Source organism: Halichoeres trimaculatus, unplaced genomic scaffold (genome assembly GCF_033239565.1).
Source record: "Halichoeres trimaculatus isolate MK-OKI-2021-1 unplaced genomic scaffold, fHalTri1.1 fHalTri1_scaffold_9, whole genome shotgun sequence".
NCBI lineage: Eukaryota > Metazoa > Chordata > Actinopteri > Labriformes > Labridae > Halichoeres > Halichoeres trimaculatus.
In genome coordinates, this window is record NW_027437188.1 from 32,593,830 (window position 1) to 32,614,593 (window position 20,764).

Sequence of the window (20,764 nt, forward strand, 5' to 3'; positions counted from 1 at the left end):
TATTTCCCGAATCCAACAATCAAAGCCTGCTCCAAGATAATCAGAGTCCAGCTTAAGGACTTGAGGTGCAGAAAGCCATAGGAATAATAGATCAGCCTGGCCACATTCTGTCATCGGACTTTTCTCTAATGCCCTCTGGGTGGCGCTACCAAGCACCCCAACAGAAAACGAACAGAAATTTGAACTAATTTGTCCCTTCAGCTATCAGGCTGCTAAACAGAAATTGCTTAATTGGGAGTCTGAGGTGTGTCTTACTTTTTAATCCATCTTTGACACTGTCTTCATTTAATTTAATGTGTTTATTGCTGATCCTGCTGACATGTGAATTTGGCCAGTATTTTTTTTCTTACTCAGACAACTCCGACCTGCAAACAACATTTTCCGAAACTATTTCTCTGAACCATTTCATCACTTGAATCTGGTCTTGTGTCCTCTGCTGAGTTTTTTGAACCCTCACATTTTCCATCAGGATAAATTCATCCATTTAGAGACTTGAGATGTAGTTTTGTGAGATGTCACTAGAAAAACTTAAGTTTTGTTTGAGACCTTGACAGAAAATGTAAATGTAAGATGAAAGAGACTTTGATAAGACAAGTTTCCCGTGGTTAAAAACATTATTCATTGGCAAAAATTCCTTCTAATAGACCAAAAATTCCCCAGATCCATCACCTAACCCTGCCTCCTCACTGCTGGACTGCATCAGTCTTGTAGTGGTTCCAGTCCACTGCAAAAGTGGGAGGAGACTTGGGCTCAGACCTTAATCAGTAGCCCAACAACACAGTCATGACCCTGACTCGCCAAAGAGGAGGAGGAGGAGGTGATCCCACGCACACACCAGAATGAAAACAAACATCTCTGAACTCTGAAGGGCTCACCTCCTTCTTTGGTGCGTAGCTCCACCCAGGGCGACCAGTCAGACGGACCCTGGCTGCTGTGACACGCCACTCGGACTGCATAGAGGGTGTGGGGCTCCAGGTCCCCGATAAAGTGTGTGGCAGGTGGGATGTTCACATTCTGGTTGTGGATCAGCTTATCCGGGCCGGATGTGAAGGGCTCCCCTGAAAGCTTGGCCTGGAATATTCAGACAGTGGTCTTAAAACAAGCTTTGACCATTCATGAAAGATGTGACAATGTATGAAAAAGTTTTATCCTTGATGACTTGCATGTCTTTTTTTAATCAAGTTATTTTTGAGTTTCTTTCATGTTTCATTTCTTGTGACGGTAAGTAACAGCGCAGGAGTCCTGTGCAGGAAAAGGAGGAGGTTACAGCTGCTACATACAGTAACAGAGGAGGGGGGAGGGGACGGTCTTTAAGAGATAATTGCCAAAAATGGTGTAAAATCTGCTTCACTGCTGTTTTAAACGTGACCCAGGCTCAGGAAGGTGCACTGAAAGCAGAAGCCATCAAAGAAAATCGCAGACAGAAACCTGCAGCCTCAGCGGTAAACACTTTTTAAGAGGAACACGAGCCAGGAAAACTCCTTCACTGCAGCAACTTTAAACCACATTAAAGATGTTAATCTGGACTATTGTTCTCTGGAGCTTTGTTTATTATAAAGCTGCTCCCGCAGGCTGCACTGTGCTGGGTGGGCTTTATAGTAAGAGGTAAAAACTAATTTAATGAGGATAAATAAGCAGCAACACTCACAGGATCAGTGTTCGACACCTTACTTTAAAAAAGTAATTATGGTTACTTGTTACTTTCCCAAAAAGTACCCTGCAAAACACTGAAATCTTGTCAAGTATATTTGTCTTATTTTAGTAAAATTGTCTTATTATACTTGATACAAGCCATATTCAACTGGTCAGTCCAGAAAAATGTCTTTTTAAGTTATTTACCGAAAAACAAGGTCTGGAATGCTTGAAACAAGTAAAACAATCTGCCAATGACATAAGAAAAAATTTGCTTGAAACTAGAATAATGTCTAAATACAAGTAACATTTTTCTTGTTTTTTTGGCAGATTTTTTCTACTTGATAAAAACAAATCAGACCTTATTTTTGTCTTTAAATAACTTGAAACAAGCATTTTTCTGGACTGGTCGGGTGAATGTGGCTCATATTAGGTCTAAAAAGACATTTTCTGAGAGATATGATAAGATTTCATTTTTTTGCAGTGTAATTGAATTAGTAACAGAATTACTCCTTCATAAATGTAATTAGTTACCAGAAAAGGTAATTATTGCGTTACTTAGAAAAATAATACAGTAGAATTTAAAAAAATATTAAAAATATAAAAAACATATAAAAAATATTTTTAAGAATAAAAAAAAATATAGAAAAAATATTTTAAAAATATATTTAAAAAAAACCCAAACATATATAAAAAGATATTTTAAAAATTAATTTTTCCGATCAGGTTTTGCCCTGTCATAATGTTCACTTCTGTTCTTGCCTTTTCCATCTATGACGTCTTAGCGGTGTCTGTTTACTTCCATTCTGAAAACACCAGTTTTAATCCAACAGACCGCTTCAGACTCGCACATATTCAATTTGAAGCTCCTGTCCTGTGTCTGGCTAAGCGAGCCAGTTTGGATAGACCTGCCGACACTCCTGATCTACGAGGGATTCTCATGCTTTTTAACCTTGTCTCTCGCTCCACTCCCGGCTTTTAATACCTCCTGATTTACCCCTTATTTTTAAGTCCCTGGAGTTGGTTTGATCCAAAGATGCTGCATGAGATCCTCTCTGACTGCAGGTTACACAGACACACATAGGTAGCTGTGTGATATTTGTTGCTGGAAAGTTTACTTTAGCATCAGCTCTTTGTTAAAGACGTGTCAACATGATTTTTCTAATCATTACTTGTGTGTCTGGTGTTTTTCTGACTGCATTAAAACTAGGGCTGGGATGATATGCTATTCTCGTGATTCATTTGTATTACAATTTTTGGGGTGCCAATTTTATGTAAATTGCGATTCTTTGGTATTTACAATTTTTTTTTTTTTTTTTAACACCTGACCATGTGAAAAAGTTAAATGATGATGATAATGTCTGCAGACTACATCAGGAGCCATATTTTCCCGTAAATTGCACATCACGTGAGTCAGAGAGAAACATTTTGCCCTCTGCTGGAGAGAAGTGGTAACTTTTTTCCAATCCAGTTTATAAACAAAGACTGAAATGAAGAATTTGAAAATCCCTGATTTTGATTTTGTCAAACAAAAAATTCCTAATATATCCATTTTCAATTTTTCCCCCACCCTTAAGGTCTTTGCACACTGAGTCAGATGCGATTTTTCGATCTATAATCCGAAAAAGAAAGTCACGCACAGACAACTTGCAGACTGAATCCAAAAAAATGTGCGGTACGAGAAAACTGGAATCATCAAGCAATTGATCCTAACAGCAGCAAGTTTTCATTTATCATCTATGTGTTGAGAAATGTGTTGAGAAAATGTGTCAGAAAATGTGAGCCTACAGCATCTCTGAATAGTCAAACTACCCAGGAAACGAGTGGGACGGATGTGAAAAAACGCAAAAAAATCGAACCTGTTCTGAAAAATAATGACAGAAAAGAAAAGAAAAGTTTCAGAGCGAGTGTGCAAGCATGATTGACATAACATGATTGAATTTATTTTTTAATGTGCGTAAGTTTCGGACGATACAAAAAGAAAAAGAAAGGGCGATAGTAACGCTTAGTTGTAACGCTGTTATTCCCAACACTGACAGGATGGGTGTGTGAGGGCAGCAGGTGCGACTCTGAACTCCTTTGACACTGACTTTAAAAACACTGTGAGTACTCAGGGGGGCTGTAAGGAGCCGGGGAGCGATGGCGTGAGCCGGTGGTGTGATTCAAAAGAATATGAAATGGTATGAATGAGTGTGTGTGTTTGAGACTGAGCTCCATTCCTGACTCGATGAATCACCGTCCAGCCTGTAAACAAGTGTGTTTAATCTAATAGTACAGCTCAGCCCTGAGTCACGCTTCATTGCACATTCCCGTGGTGTGGCTCAGACCTACGGTACCTGCTGTCACTGCCTCTTCCTGTTTTCAAACCCTGACTTTCTCTTTGCTCTTCATTCTTTCTTTGTGCCCTCTTTCTTTGTGTACAGTCATATCTCTGCTCTCTTCACCGCACACAATGAGCCGTTAAATTCAGATTTTTGCCCCATTCTGCAGAGGCTGGCCCCTCGCCTTGTTCCCCGAGAGGGCGAGGAGAGAGGAGGCGAGGGGAGGGGTTGGGTTAAAGAACAGCAAGAGGTATGAGGGGCAGCTTTATTAGAACCAGACGTTTAGGGGTGGTGCACTGCTCGCTGCTTCAGGAGAAAACGTTTCTGCTCTCTGCTAAGAGCCAGCGGCCACGGCAGAGTGGCAGAGACACTGAGAGGGAGTGGTGCTACATACGATTAGTCCAGGAGGCCGCTTTCCCAGAGTGAAACCTGATCTACTGGTCCATGAATAAAACAGGGAGGGTAGAGGAAGAGTAAAAAGAAGAAAAGGAAAGCAAACTCTCCTTTCTTTAAAAGTAGGTTTGTAAAAACTGAAGCTGAACATCAGAGCCTCCTGAATAAAAGAAGGGAGGTGCATGTGTTTGAAAAGCAGGTCAGCTCACCTGGACAGTGCAGCGGACAATGGGGTAGTCGCCTCCAAATCCAGCCTGCCATGACAGACGGAGGCTGGTTGGAGTGATCTCCACAGGACGGAGGTTGTGAGGCTGGGATGGAAGAACTAAAGAAAGAAAAGACAAATTTAACAAACAAAGAATCAAACATTTCAGACGTTTTAAGCAGGAAAAGTTTGAACAGCATGACGCCTACCTGTGATGGTTCCCGATCCGGAGGTGGCCACACCTTTGCGGTTATGAGCCTCACAAGAGAAGGTGCTGGTCTTGTTCAAACCTAGGAAACAACATGATGGTGTGAAGCAGGAAGACTCAGGGTGTTTTTTCTCATTTGCTGAGTTGCATTTAATGTCAGTGTGAGAAAGCTCAAACTGAAGTGAGAGGAGTGTGATGGTATTAGCTTCTTTACGGTAAGGTTATGTCTCTGTCCGCAGCTTTCTGGTGCGTTTGGGAGTTAGCGTTTGCTCGTCAGTTGCAGACTCAGAAGAGAAAGCGATTAAAAAGACACCTGGTGGATTTCAAAGGGTTTAGAGCCCAGCATAGCGCTAATGCTCAATTAGCGTTTTCAGCTTCGACTGATGGTAGATTTGACACTAGATAAGACAGATCGATCTTTCTCTTTGTGTATCAAATCTGAGGAATTACACTTTCCCAGATTGCTGTTTCCTTTTACGACTGTGTTAGCAGAAATCCAGCATTTTTGGGGATACAGCCACGACATTTCTGTATTTAGAAAAATATGAGTAAAACTTTTATTTTTTGATGGTTTTTCACACTTTTTACCAATTTGTTCAGTTAGCCTGGGTAAAAGTCTATACATCGTTGTTAAAGTTTGGAATATAAGGGTTTTACTGATGTACAGATGTAGTTTTGTGAAAAGTCTTGTGCCAAAGACTGACTTCTTTAATCAAATCATTGACAGTCGATAGGAAAGTCTCCTTGAATGGTTTTCCATGCTTAACTTTGCAGTGAGTAATGGTACAACTTCCTTACAGAAAGAAAAAGTACAGAAAGTTTTGAATGTGTTGCTCTGTTTAGCATACTTTGCTAACACAAGATGCTGCCATTTGATGTCCTACATACCACACTTTCACAGCTCGATCTTTGGCCATCTCTGGCAATAAATACACACTCCTTTGACCAGCTATGTTGGAAAGAACGACTAAAATTAGGTTTGTTTGCTCTGACAACGCCGCTAAATTGATGCGATTGCAAGCTAGCAGACTGACATCCTGAGAGATTTGCGGTGACCCATTCGCAAGACACATTCGTGCACTTGAGACGTCATAACTCAAGAAGTAACAAACGGATCTTGATAAAATTTTCAGGAAATACTCAAATTGGGATAAGGAGGGAGCGACTAAATTTTGGAGGTGATCCGGATCACCGTCAGAACCAAGGACTTTTTTAAAGGATCTTTTATCATTGTGAGATAGGGCTGTTTTCACCATTTGTGTATATAACTCCACCATAAATGGTCAGATTGCTTTGCAAAACAATAAAGACAAGGTCACCATAATTTCAGACAGGTGTAAAAGTACGATCCAGATCCTGCCAATACTCTGGATAATAAGATCCAGAATATGACATATGTCAGGAAAAAATTATCGTACAAACCTGCAACTAACACCAAATTGTAGCAGACAGTCTGCTGAAAGGAAGTATAACATTAAAGTAAGACGAAAGTGTTGGTGACAATCACAATATGCTTGGTAAAGAGTTAAGGGAGTAATGTGTGACCAAGTTGCTGCAAAACTTAAGATTTTCAACCAGTTTTATAAAGAAATCCTCCAAAATTCTTACCAAACGTAGCACAGAAAAGTAAGGAAATCAAAAATTTAACTTCAACGTGCTACTGAGGCTCCTGTTTTCCAGATGAATAAGTTGTTACGTTGCAAATATGTCTTTTTTTTAGACTTTAATCATCAGTGTAAACCAAACAAGAGTCAAAAGCAGAAAAAAGATGTTGGGCATTGGCAAAGATGTGGCAAATTTGTCAAGGGTAAGAATTCAAAGTATATTCTCTAAACTCGCAACTAAACTTCCTTCACACAGCATCCGATTCAGCCATCTTTGAGCTCTGAGGTCATTTTAAGTGCAGGAAGTTCAACTTTTTTGATCATTTTTCTAGAAAAACAGAACCTAATGGTGCATTAATCACACTTAGCTCATTCTGAAACCAAAGCGTCTTTGTGCGGTGGCAGCTCTTTATAAATGCGTATCATTCACGGTGAAAAACAGAAGTTGAATATCCGTTATAGCACAGTTTCTCGAACAAAGAGAGCCAACGTGTTGTGACCCAGGTGGAAAAAGCCGAGCTGCAGCCCTGAAGAGGCTGGGGCTCCTCTGAAGGGGGCAAAACAATGAGACACATGCTGACATTCATCACAGAATGAGTCCTCTCACAAAGTGACTCAGAGCGTGCTCACACACGCCTGAATCATTCCACAACACAACGCCAGCAGAAAACCACACACTGAAACATGTGACATTGGAGTTTTATCACTGTTATCTAACACCCGGACATTGTCAATCAGCCACAAACTGACACTCGCGCAGCATTACGCAGTGTTGCTCTGCGCCGACGGCACCATGCCTCCATTGTGCCGGGCCGGAAAAAGAACAGGGGGTACGATCCTCGGCGGGTGAAGGCGAGGGATTGTGAGAAAGGGACAGAGGGGAGGGCTGAGGATGACCACTGCCTGAGCGGGTGAATTAACTGCTCATCAGGCCATAACAGAATTGCACCATTCGTCCTCGTGTCTCTTTCCTTCCCCTTTTATCGAACCGCAGCGCAGCGTCCCCTGGTCAGCTGAAACTGTCATAATCGGTCACCAGGAGGAACACACAAGCATCCCCGCGTTGAGCAACAGTGCTGATGTCAGCTGGGGAAGAATATAGAGCTTCCCTTTCTGAGCTGACATGAGAAGTTAAATCTGAAAGTATCAGGACTGTGACTCATTCTGCTTCCTGTTGTTTGGTTTATGACTCCACATGCACAACTTGATAAATTTCTATCACAAACAAATCTACTATTGCAGGGGTCTGCAACCTTAACTTTTAAAGGAGCCAATTTCCTCACCTGGATTGAAGTCATGCAGGAGCCACAAAATCTACTTCATCTTCACATTAAAGACAAAAAGGTGGATAAAATTTTATAAATCGTAAAAATATACTGAATAATTATTTAAACGAGCAGTTTTTGTGTTTATAAAATTGTACATTAATCAATCATTCAATCAATCAGTCTTTATTTGTATAGTGCCAAATCATGTGATGTCTTAGTTTTTTATTGATAAATTAGCAAATATTTAGAAAAAATAAAAAAATTGTAATATCAATTTCACAAATTTGCAGAATTCATGAAACTTCAATAAGTTGCAAATTTTTTAAAAAAAATTGAAATTTCTCAAATTTACAAAAAAAACATTTTTCAAAATTTTACTAAATTTTTAATAAATTGTAAAATTTTGCAATTTTTTAAAATCAAATATGAATTATTTGCCAAAATTTGCAGATATTCAAAAAGTTTTTAAACGTTTGTAAAATCTTTAAAAAATGTTTTTTTTTCCCATAATTTGAAAAAATACAAAAAAAAATAAGAAATTCAATAAATTTGCGAAAATTTGAAAAAAATCTCAAAAGCTTTATTGACACGTGTGATGAAGATTTAGTTCAAGAAAATGTTTATTTCAATAATATTTTTGGGTGAAGACCCTTGGACTATTGTTTATTAATCAAGATGTGTTTGAACTAACATGAAAATAAGGCCTGAAAACTACAAAATAAAACACCAGTTCATTGGGTGATGGTTTTGTCTGACTCAGAGTTAATAATACATAAGGTCATTATCAAAAATGAAGAAAAGCTCATAAAATGGTTTAAATCTTTAGATTTAGCTGAATACCTGCAAGTTTTTCAGTTTTTACTTGATGATGGGCTTTTAATTTAAAGGGAAACTGAGAAAAATTTAATAACTGAGGATTTTCTCTCCAGTGTTTTATGACTTATGGATCGGAGCGATGTGAGGATTATTTAGAATCTGTAGTTTTTCAAGGTTAAGAACTCAGTTTCCCATGAGTACTAGCACCCACTGTCTTATGGTGCGTTCAATTTCTCCTCAGGGGTCGGAATTTACGAGTTCTGAGTGGGAAATTTCAACTGGAACACGTCCTGAAATCGCAATTTCCTAATAAGAAGTTGGCGGATCCACACCACCCCTGAGTTTAAAATCAAAGATGGCCGCCCTGGCTGTAAACAGTAATTAAGCTCCTCTTATATTCGGTTTATTTTAGAATTTCTGACTGGTGTTTGCTGCAATAAATCAGCTGCATACATAGTATTATTTGATGTTTATATACAGAAATACTGCAGTTGTGGCAAGTTTTTCCTGATTTAGTAACTGGAACGCTTTTGTACCATTGTACGATTTTGAAGCCAAAATACCCCTGTAACAGGCGCCGCCACTGGCAGCCAGAGTCTGTGAAGTAGAGGTTATAAGGGACCCCAAAGAGAATCTGAGTGGAGCTGGGCGAAAAAAAAAAATCTTTTGAGAGTCTAATCTCCTCTTGACTCTACCTCCCGACATATTTTACAATCCCAGAGAAAATACACAAGAACGGCAGCTGTCAATCATCCTTAAACGTGATGTAAAGCCTTGTTTTTAACCTCTTATAACTAACAAAAACAAAACTTTGAAGAAAAAAGACAACCTGATTACAAGGCAGCCAAATAATATCTTCAAATCACCACAACAATCAGACATGAGAAACATTTCTACAAGGTGTTTTAATTTTTCAAAGTTGACCACAGCCCATCTGGAATGACTGGGAGGATCGATTTTTGACCTATACTGCAGCCAGCCACCAGGGGGAGCAGTTCTTGTGGCGACCTTACTTCAGGCCAAGCAAATTAGTGCAGAAAGCATAACTCAGCCTCTAAAGACATGCTTTGTCCCTTTTGGAGAGCAGACTTTCATTTTAACACAGTAGTCATAGTCTCAGACTCTTTCGGGATCACAGATAAACTCCTCACAGGGGCTTTAAGACTTCTGTCACTGAAAACCATCACTCTGATCATCTTATCAAACAAAGAGCTTTAGTTTCTGCTCTGTCCTTCACATGTGGATGGAAACTTCCTCTCCTGGGCCACAGGGATGTGTTTGGCTCTGGACTTCTTCATGGTTGGCATGTACTTCATGCCATTCCCCTTTATGGGCCCATTGAAAGATTATTTGTGTTTTCCTGGTTTGGACCTGTGGTCTGCTGAAGCAGCTGTCCATTCCTGAGAAGTGAGTGTAGGTTACCGTCAAGCAGGCCCGGGTCAGCACCAGCCAGGCTGCTCAGATGAGTCAAACCAGATCCTAACACCAACCACTGCCTCCTTCTTCTTCCTCTGACTCAGCCGGTCCCTCCTACCACTGGACTTGACACAGACGAGTGAACTGGCAGGCAGCTGTGGTTTGCATTCAAGCAGCTACAGAAGCTTTTTTCTCTTCATTTCTTTAATCTTCCTCTGCCCATCTATTTCACTTCCCCCTCGAGCCCCTCTACGCGCCTCCCGCTCTGCATTTACCCATCAAGCACAGAAGCAGCAGACATGTCCTCAATGCATCCACGGGCACCGTGCCAGCCTGCCTGCTCTCAAGGGAGCGTGGTCATTTGGCGGTTTTGTTTAATCCATGGAGGGGGGCTTAGAAGCCTTTTAAATAGAGGGAGATAGTTGATGTGTAGCCTTTGAAGCAGCATGTTTTAATCAGTGGAAACAGGATAAATGAAACCACTGAGTGTGTGGAAGTTTCCTCTTTCAGCTACTCAAAGTTTCAGGTGAGAATAAAAGTTCAGGCTGCATCGTCTCAAACTGAGGCCCGAGGAGGAGTTGACTGAAGCTGTATGTTTTCATGGTTTAACTAAGCTGTGGACATGGAGCTTAAGCCTGCCGGGGTAATAAAGAGTGAAAGATGATACCTGTGAGGTTGAGTGTTGAAGGCGAGAGGGCCACCGGGTCCGCCAGGGAGTTGAGAGGAGCCCCGTCCTGCAGCCAGATCACCCTGACCGGCTCCGGGGGTCCGTGGGCCACACAGCTCAGGCTCAGGGAGACGTTGGCTGTGACGGACATGTGCTGGGGCTCCACGGAGAAATGAGGAAGGCCTGGGGAGAAATTAGCTGAATCAGGGTCTCGACTTAATCCAAATAAAACCTGGGCTCTCAGAGGGGACCTGCTTATTTTTGTAGCTGTGGCTGAAGATGAACTCACCCTCCAGCTGGATTCCCCCCTTCTCAGAGAAAGTCTGTTGGTGTTCAGATAAAACAGCACATTGGTAGGAGCCCATGTCGAGAAGCTGGACCTTTTCGATGCTGTTAGGAGAAAGAAAATTATTAGAAAGGCAATCAACGAGCAAGTTAATAAAGATGTGCAGACTAAGATTACTTTTTGTCCTTCCTGTTCCAAAAATACTCAGATTGAATATACAAGATTAAGGAGAAGGGACCTGGTTTAGTTTGTTTTTTATTCAATTTAAAATTACTGGAGCCAGATTTGGTCTCAGGGTCTGCAACTTTACTTTCACAGGAGCCGTTTTGCTTCAGCTCACTTGGATTGAAGTCATTCTGGAGCCACAAAATCTGCTTCATCTTCATAATAAAGACTTTAAAGTGTATAAAATTCAATTTATGGTTAAAATCTAGTGAATAATTATCTAAACCAGGAGTTTTTGGAATTGATGAACAGATGATGTCTTTGTTTTAGATTTTTAATGAATTTGCAAAAATTTTAGCATTTTTTTGAAAATTTACCTTTTTTGAAATTTTAACTTATTTTGAAAAAAAAAAAAAAAATCCCAAAGTTTTAAAATGTAGAAAACTTGCCAAAATATTCCAAATTTAACAGAAGTGTTGAAATTCCAATAATGCCCAAAATTACGTTAAAAAAAATTACAAAATTTTCAAAAAATTATAAAATTTTAAAAAATCCCCCCAAAGGGAATCTCCCGAAATTATCAAAAATTTACTTTTATTTTGTTCAATTTTTTTAAAGTTCAAAATATAAATAAGAATAAAAATAAAAAAAATTGCTTAATTTGCAGGAATTTCAAATTTTTTGGTATTTTTTTTTATTTGCTATAATTTTAAAAATGCAAAACAATTCAAAATGTCAAAACTTTGCCAAAATTGCACAAAAAATCAAATATTTGCATTTTTTCATTTTTCGAAAGTTGGTAAAAATGTTACACTTTAAAAAAAAAATTGCAAAAAAATATATAAATTTGAAAAAAAATCATTTTTTCAAGGAATACTTGAATTTGATAAAAGATGCTGATTATATTCCTTAACTCATTAATTTTTGTTTTTTTGCTGTGTCTTGCCACATATCAAGCATTTACTTTTAGCTTGGCTAAAACTTACATTGGCAGTCAAATGAATCAATCCACTCAGAATTAAAATCTGTAATTTCTTCCAGATTTGTCTTTTTGAAGATTTATTTTTCCTACCAGGGCTGTAAAACTTGAGGTTAGCCACAGGTGCATTGAAAGTTGGCGGGCTGTTGATGTTGTAGGAAAGTAGAACGGTGGCAGACCTTATTGCAAGATGTAAATAACAATAAAAATTCATAATTTCAATAATATTTTTTAAAGCTGCAAGAAATCAAAGAGCTGCAGGTTGCAGAGCCTTGGGTCTCAGGATTAAAATAGGCTACCGTCCTTGCAGCATTGATCACAGTTTAACTCCTGACTTTCACCCTTTGCTGCAGGCCTTTCCACTCCCTTCTTTTCTTATCTTTCTTCTTCTCACTTATCTTATACAGGAAATATAGATGCAAAAGCAATAAAAATGTAAATGTAACTCTTAGACCTCATAGATTGAGGACAGTGCTTGTTGATAACCAGCAGTGAAACACTAGAAAGAAGCAAGCATGAGCTGCCAAAGAGCAGATTTACATCAGTAGCACATGTTGACGTAATCCCACAAAGATTCTGGTTGAACAGGGTGAAGAGAAAAGGTGGAAGAACTGGAAAAAATGACAATCACAGAAGAAGCATGATTGACATTTTCAGGCTAGGTGTGGCTGCTTCACGGCCTTTGTTTTGTTGTGAAACCTCAGGAAGTGATTAAAGCGAGCATGTGTGAAAGACAGCATGACCTACCTGAGAGTGCTAATGATCGTCCAACTGTTGCTGCCGGTGAGGACCTGGAACTGGTTGGTGTCAGCGTACAGAAGTGGGACGCCATCTCTCAGCCAGACCACATCAGGCGGGTCCTCTTCCTCGCCGCCCGTACCTTTCAGGGTGCACTGCATTTTCACAGGTTTTCCCAGTGAGGAGATGATGGTCGTGGGGCTCCGCTCAAACTCCAAATCTTAGATTGAGAGAAGGGAGAAATTAGTTGGTATTTTCTGTCTGAGGTTGAAATGAAACTTTCAGTTATTGGAGCTCAAACAGGAAGTCAGTCAGTGGACATGAAATTTTACAACATGTCGTACTTCAGCTGGTTCCAGATTCTGAAATATAAGGATGTAAGTTTTTACATCCACAGGCTGAGGAAGTTTGGTACGTCCCCCAAAGTCCTCAGCAACTCCTACAGTTGCATCACTGAGATCCTCTCCACTGCCCTCCCTGCAGAGCATCCACCACCACAGAGTCCACAGAAGAGCTGTCTCCATCCTCAGAGACCCCACCCACCCCCAGCAAAGACTGTTCACACTCCTACCCTCAGGCCAGAGACGCAAGAAATGTGAAATGAAAGACCTGCAGACTCAAAAAATCTTTTTTCCCACACTGCTGCACGACGCCTAAAGAACTGACAGGAATGTACTCACCACAAACCACCTCATGCTGAGTTTGCACGTATTACGTTCCCATTTTTGCACAGTGTAAAGTCTCTTTGCACTTTCTACTCCCTTCAAATTTTCCTATTTTGTTTATTTGTTTAATTTTTTTTTATTTATTTTATTTTTTCCTCTTTTTTATATTTTATATTTTACATTATTATGTTATTTATATTATTAATTAATATTATTGCTTATTTACCTTGTATCCTCTGTTTCTCATTATTTTTTAAACATTTTTTATTATGAATATTTTATTGGTATGGTTATTATTATAATAATTTTTATTATTATCACTTTTATTTTTATAATAATATCAATAATAATAATTATTATTATTTTTTTTATTATTATTATATTTTTTCTATAAATATCCTTTATTATTTTTTTTTATATCATTCATATCTTAATTTTTTCTACATTCTATTTTATTGAGTGTATAGCCAGTAGTTCTGTATTATTTAAGAAGTTGTTCATGTTATTACCTTGTAAATTGTTGCACAAACACACAAAGTCAAATTCCTTGTAGGTCCAAATGGGTGGCAATAAAACTTGATTCTGATTCTGATGAGTTTCCTTACTGTATATTAGGGATAGACCGATTTTTGGTCAGGCCGATTATCAGGGCAGATATTTGGCATTTTGGGGCATATCGGCATAGGCCTTTTTCTAATCCGACTTCCAATATAAAACCCATTCATAACTGTGTTGTTTTGGCTCTGATGCTTCTCTGCACAGATAGTCTCCCTGTCTACACTATGGAAGCCTTAGATGGTCATTTAAAATCAGTCATGTAAAACCAACTAGAAAATTAATTCAACTGCATTACATGCTGGTTAAAGGCATCATAAACTCAATTCTGTCCAGTTTTAATGCAGTTACATTGAAATTTTTGGAAAACTGTTTAATAAACACATGCTTCAAGGCATTTGAGTGCAGTTAAGTGTTGGAGTTTGTATTGTAAATTTTTTATGCCAATATTTTCACTTTTACTGCAAATGAATATCGGCTTTAAATATCGGTTATCGACCTCCTTAAATACTAATAATCAGTATCGGTACCAGCCCCAAAAAATCCATATTGGTCTAAAAAAGTTATAAAAAGTTTGTCATGTCCAGTTTTATCCCCTCATCACGTCTCTTCTCTTGTTTCCAGTCACTTCCTGCCCTGGCGTTTTCTCACCTTGGTGATTGTGGTCCCCGTCCCTCATTGTTTCCACCTGCGCCCCATTATCTCCTGAATAAAAGTCAGCGCTATCCTGAGTTGATCCATGCCAAAAGTTAAGTTTCTGCCAGTTCAGATTTGAGTTGATGCTTTATTCACATTGTTTTGTAGTTTAAGCAGATTTTCTGTTTGTACTCCGTTGTTGAAATGTTTGCTGAGTAAAATAAAGAGTTTATTTTTCACTCTGAGAGTTTTGCCTCTGGGTCTTTCCTTCCAATCTTGTCACAGAAAAAGTCAGATTAATCAAAGGGACTTTTGTAAACATGCTCAACATGATGAAAACTCAAATTTTGTACTCATTCATACTTTCACATTTTTGTCTACAACCCAAAAGATAATCAGATTAATCAGATCATAGCGGAAAAACCAAAGAAAGGCTTCAGGTCTTGACTTTTAGAAGCTGTAACCTACAAACCAATTAATCAAGTGATCTCCCCTGCTCTAAAATCATCATTAGCTTGTGTGCGTGCTCTGATAAACGGTGCAGGATAACAGCAGGTGGACTCAGAGTTTATCTGGCTTCTGAGCGAGGCGTGTTATCTGACGGACGGGCTGACCTGAGAAGGACAGAAACGATCCACGCACAAAGGATCCTTGTTAGCAGAGCTTCACACAAACACTTAAAATATTCACCGTTCTCTCTAACGCTAATGACAGACCTGCAGGTCGTCTGCCAGGATGTCTGCGAATCTGCTAAACATCAGAGAATGACTCAGAGAGGGTCATCTTAAATATGACGGTTAGTTCTGCTTTTCATACTTTTGTGACATTTAAAGAAATGAGAAGTTTTCAGGGCTGAAGATGAAGGTTGTTAAAGTTGAAAGTCTGACGTTTTCCTCCTTGTGTTTCTTGGATTTCAGGACCAGAATAAATCACAAATCCTTCCCTGAGTGATGATGTCTGTAAAGATTTTCTCAAGCTTGTCAACCCGCCTTCCTCGTCTGTTTCACAGCCGACCTCCAACCTCCGACCCCTGCACCCTGACCCCAGAGGACTCCGCTACAACCTATCTCACGCAAATGCTCATAACTCACCGAAAGCAGACCTGTAATGTAAATAGCACACTTTGCCAGGAGTTATTTCATCCTCCAAATGTGCACATACTCCTCGCACACAAACACAACCAGGCTTTAAAAGCTTGTTCAGGGAGTGTGCAATAAATGAAGAGGCCCGCTGTGTCTCTGCTTCGCCGCCTCTCCGTCTCTGTGTGCTTTTTGGCGTAAAAAGTCATTCCTCCCTTTATTTTTAAGCTTGGCTGAGCTCTTTCAAGAATCTGCATGACCCTGACTTTGTTTTTTTGTTCAGCGTCCTACTTTCTTTCTCTGCGTCTCAGGGCTCCTTTCATATAATGATAAGCTTGTAAACCTTTTAATGCAGAGGTAGACAGGCTGGAGTTAAACTGTGTGTGTGTGTGTTTATGTGTGTGTTTATGTGTGGGGCCTGTCTCCAATGATTCATTCGCGCTCAGATACTCCATCTCCTCCCTTTTGTCCCCCGAATTCCCTCGAGGTCCCACACTTTTTTCATGATCAGCCCGTTTCTACTCCTACTCCAACCCCTGGATGCTAAATGTCAGCGGACATGCACATACCAAAAATACCCGGCACAGTCCGAGCATTTATCCTCCTCTCACTCCCTCCTTTATCTTTTTTCTGGCTTTTTAACTCCACGTAATTCAGCCCGTCCATTCACAGCCGCGCCTTTGCCCTTTTCCCATTTAGCCTTCTTTTCATGCCATTCTTCGGATTCATCGCTACACATTTTGCCACCTCCCCTCCCGACTCTTTCCCCTCCACTCTTGCCCCCTTACCCCATCCATCAACTCGCTGCCTGAGTCTGACTCAGACCGACTCTGACTCACAAACCAAAGCATGCGCCCCTCCTCATCCCTTCATCCCAAGAGGAACTGAGACATCGGGAAAGATTTTCTTTGAAGGAATCAGTCTGAGCTTATAAATCACAGCGGCGTCTGTCTCTCCTGGTCAGGTTTTCAGTCATAACTAGGAACAGAAAGATGCTCTGGATGAGGTGAAACTCCTGTATCTCCTTCTTGGATTTTCTCACTTCCTCTCATGATTTATTTAACCCTCTACCCCCTTCTCCTTCCCTGGCTTACATCCCTCAAAATTCCATACTGTCCCGGAAATGCCATGACTGGTGGGAATCTGTGTCTGGATACCTTGTTTGGACCCGTTCCCAGGAAGACTGCACATATTTTGCAAAGGGATGAATCCTGCAGCTGCTCCAAAAACACGACCCCTCAACAATCCAGACAAACAAAATGCCAACACCACATTTAACCTGCTGTACTGCAAAAAAAATGAAATCTTATCAAGTGTTTTTGTCAAATTTTCCAGTAGAAAAGAGAAAATTTATTAGTATCAAGACATTATTCTAGTTTCAAGGAAACTTTTGAACAAAATTAACTTGTTCCATTGGATTTTTTTTTTTTACTTGTACAAGCAATTCAGACCTCATTTTTGTCTTTATTTAAGTTGAAACAAAACATTTTAAAGTCTTAAAATAAGACAAAATTACTTTTTGCAGTGAGTTTGTCCAGTTTTAAGAGACCTGAGTGTCAGGGGCCGTTTATATGACAACGGTTTTAGGCTTAAACGCAAAAGTTTTGTTGCGTTCCAGCCTCGCGTTTACACCGAAACGGCGTTTCAGCCGACAACGCAAACTTTCAAAAACGTCCTCCAGAGTGGGATTTTTCTGAAACCCTGCCGATACCGTTGCCATGTAAACAGTAAGCCGGCGTTTCCAGTGGAAACGATGACGTCACACTCCGCTTCATACAACAGGACTGTTACGATTAGGGATGTCCCGATCCAATCACGTGATCGGGATCGGATCGGGATCGGGGCATTTTTTAACGATCGGAGATTGGGGGAGACAGAATCGGAAAAAGCCTGGGGCCTTAGTTCTTGTGTTTAATTAAAATGTGTATAATAGAACATCATAATTCATTTTACAATATGACTATTTATCATTATAACAAGTACAACGATATTGCAAACAAGAAATTGCAACCTTATTGTCATACACATACAATGTTATCTTGTGATGCACCACTGAGAAGCTTTATTTTTATTTTGTTGATCCAATGCTGCACTAAGTGGAGAAAAACAGCTATATCCATGTTGGCTAGAATGATACCTTCATTTAAATAAAATAAAAAAAACTCAAAGGACAACTTGTACAAGTTTTTTTCTTTTCTTTTATCTTAATGCATTGCTGAAAGATCGGATCGGGAAATATCGGGAACGGCAGATACTCAAAATAAAAAAATCGGAATTGGATAGGGAGAAAAAAAGGTGATCGGGACATCCCTAGTTACGATCATCGCGAACTATCATGTTGTGCTTGTGCTGCTGAATCTGCTGAATCTGCTGACTGTCTTTATACAAAATGAGCATCTGTTGTTCAACTTCTACACTTAATATTCACCATAGACTGTAAAAAAAATGGACGTCCGCTTGCTTGGCTTAAAGTGAGGTCTCCACAAAAACTGCTCCCCCTGGTGGCTGGCTGCAGTACAGGTTAAAAAATTTGTCTCTCCAGTCATTCCAGATGAGCTGTGGTCAAACTTTAAAAAATGAATACACCTAGAAGAAATGTTTCTCTTTTTTCTGAAAAGTTTCATTTTCATTAGTTATACAAGGTTAAAAACGAGGCTTTACGTAGCGTTTAACGATGATTGACAGCTGCCGTTCTAGTGTATTTTTTCCGGGGATTGTAAAATATGTCGGGAGGTAGAGTCAAGAAATGATTAGACTCTTGAAAGAAAAAAAATACTTATTATTTTTGTCACCCGGCTCCACTCAGATTCTCCCAGAATCCCTCATCGTCTCTACTGCACAAACTCTGGCTGCAACTGCCACAATGGCGGCGCCTGTGACGGAGGAATTTTGGCTTCAAAACCGTTAAATGATAAATGGCGGAGCCACACTGTCCACTCTTTATACAGTCTATGGTTATTCACCAATACACCAGATAATCACCTCAACTCTACTTCGGTGGAGATCCACTAAAAGCAGCTTCTGGATAAGACAGTTATAGCACCACCTGCAGGCCTGGCATGCTTACTACAGTATTTGCATTTTAACGTTTTCAGATGAAACGTTGTCGTGTAAACAAGGCCTTAATTGAAAAGAAACACTGTAACACTGTAAAATTTTACTGATATCCAGTTGTCAGTTAAAGTAACAGACCATATAGAATAAAGCTTACAAGGGGTTTGGCTCTGCCAGAACTATCATTCTACTGTATGGATCTCTGTAGCTCACATGGTTTTTGCCAGAAATAACAGCATTTTGACTTTTGCTGGTTTTAAGGAAGAACAAGTGCCAGTTACTTTATTCCCTTCAGGTCTGTGTACATGAAACTTTTTTTTTCTAGCCTTTTCCTAGCCTTCTAGCCTTTGCGATTTGAAAATTTGCGGTCGGTCAGTTGTAAATTGATTAATTGTTCAGACCTAATTTCAAGTGTTGGTCATTATTCTGTCACAAGCTGCCATTAAAAAACAATTAAACGAGAGATTAATGCTGCACATGTTTTGAGAAGTTATAAAGAAGCACCACACAAACCTTACGTTTTTTTGTTAAGGGTGTCTCTGTTTCCCTTTTTTTCTAATTTGACTCTTCCTCTCTGTCTCTTAAGTTTTAGCCTTTTCCAGTATAGATAATAACTAATCGGGGTGCACCAATAATCACAATTATCTGGCCGATCACCGATCTTTAAAAAGCCTGACCTGCTGATACCAATTTGTATTTTTTATAACTGACAGCATATACCTTCAATAGTCCAATCTCATTTTGTTGAAATACATTGAGCAATACCTATGAAACAATTAAATGTTTATGTTTTAACTTTAACAACCAATTAAGTGTCCTGAGTTTTAGGTCTTAGAGAAAAAAAGCAACAAATGCTGGCTGTCAGACCTTCCTAGAGGAATATAAGATCAATTTCTTATGAAAGGATGGGCCGATCACCGATCACTGTTTCCCCCAAAATTACATGGAAACAACATTTTTCCAGACTGACCAGTTGAATGTGGCTCATATCAAGTTTTTGCAGTGTTTATCCACATCCAGGCTGCACAGCAACAATAAAAAAAAAAACTATTTGTTTGTTTGATCAGCCAGAAATAGTTTATGAGTAATGAACTCCTCCATGTTGGCCAGATGTTGAACACACTTGCAGCTGTGGTTTCACTCACAAACCCAAAGCAAATTGATGTAATGAGTTAGAAACAGGGGGCAGACTGGGCTAATTGCTCATTAGGATGTTTCCCCTCGCAGTTAAACTGACAAACAACAGTGAGATTGTTAAAAAAAAAAAGCAGCTGATGCGCCATGATTTCACCTTACCTGTCAGTGTACCTGCAGCAACCGGCCTCCAGGTAGACAAAACAAGGGTGAGGATCAAAGCAGACCACTTAGATAGGCTCATTTTTGCTGAACAGAGACGCGCAGTCTTCTTGGAAACACCAGCGGACTCCATCACCGCATCTCCGCAGCGTAAAGATCCAAAGTGAGAGTTTCACGGCGAGGAAGTGTGATTATCCTCTGATGGGACCCAAGAAAACCCGATCGAGGCGTTTCAGTTCCCTTTTCTGAAGAGACAGGCTCCTTCTCCGTGGAAATCCTCCCTCCTGGTGTTGTTGTTTTGGTCAATCCCGACACGTAGTACCATCAAAGCGCACAGCGAAAAGCGCGCAGTCAAAGTTTCGTCCCGTAAAGAAAAGTCGATCTACTTCCAGCGCCTCATGGAGATTTTTAACCCTGTGTTTCCTGAAATTTGTCGTCCAGAGTCTCTCCTTCCCACCGGCTCCCTCACACTCACTCCCCTGACTCGGTCTTGTCCCTCTCCCCCTTCAAACAGGATTCAAATTCCTCCACTCAAGTCCTTTCCCCACTCCTCCCCCTTCGTCTCCTTCTCCTCCTGAGTCTCCCTCCTTTTTCTCAGAGGATGTGAGAAACCCTGCGGCATGCTGATTGTCTCTACACAATCACCCATTCGCTTTTTAATTACTCACGGATCCCCAGAGGTTGTAAATAGCTGCGTAAATCACTCGTTTCCCGCTTTTAACTGTGTCAGTCTGTGGAGAACAGACCTGAGCAGATCAACAAGGTGATATATGAGGTTTGT

At 39.9% G+C, this 20,764-nt stretch overlaps 1 protein-coding gene across 2 annotated transcripts in view; it reads right to left on the minus strand.

The window, feature by feature from the left end:
- axl (AXL receptor tyrosine kinase) overlaps positions 1–20,500 on the minus strand; it is a 47,730-nt gene extending 27,230 nt beyond the window's left edge. For both annotated transcript variants that reach the window (XM_074680178.1, XM_074680177.1), the window contains exons 1-7: positions 19,984–20,500; positions 12,708–12,918; positions 10,820–10,920; positions 10,531–10,713; positions 4,761–4,841; positions 4,556–4,671; positions 876–1,071 (exon numbers count right to left, since the gene is read on the minus strand). In XM_074680178.1, the coding sequence (XP_074536279.1) occupies positions 876–1,071; positions 4,556–4,671; positions 4,761–4,841; positions 10,531–10,713; positions 10,820–10,920; positions 12,708–12,918; positions 19,984–20,116 (1,021 nt within the window). In that variant the 5' untranslated portion in view covers positions 20,117–20,500. The remainder of the gene's footprint in view (positions 1–875; positions 1,072–4,555; positions 4,672–4,760; positions 4,842–10,530; positions 10,714–10,819; positions 10,921–12,707; positions 12,919–19,983) is intronic.
- Positions 20,501–20,764: the final 264 nt, after the last annotated feature.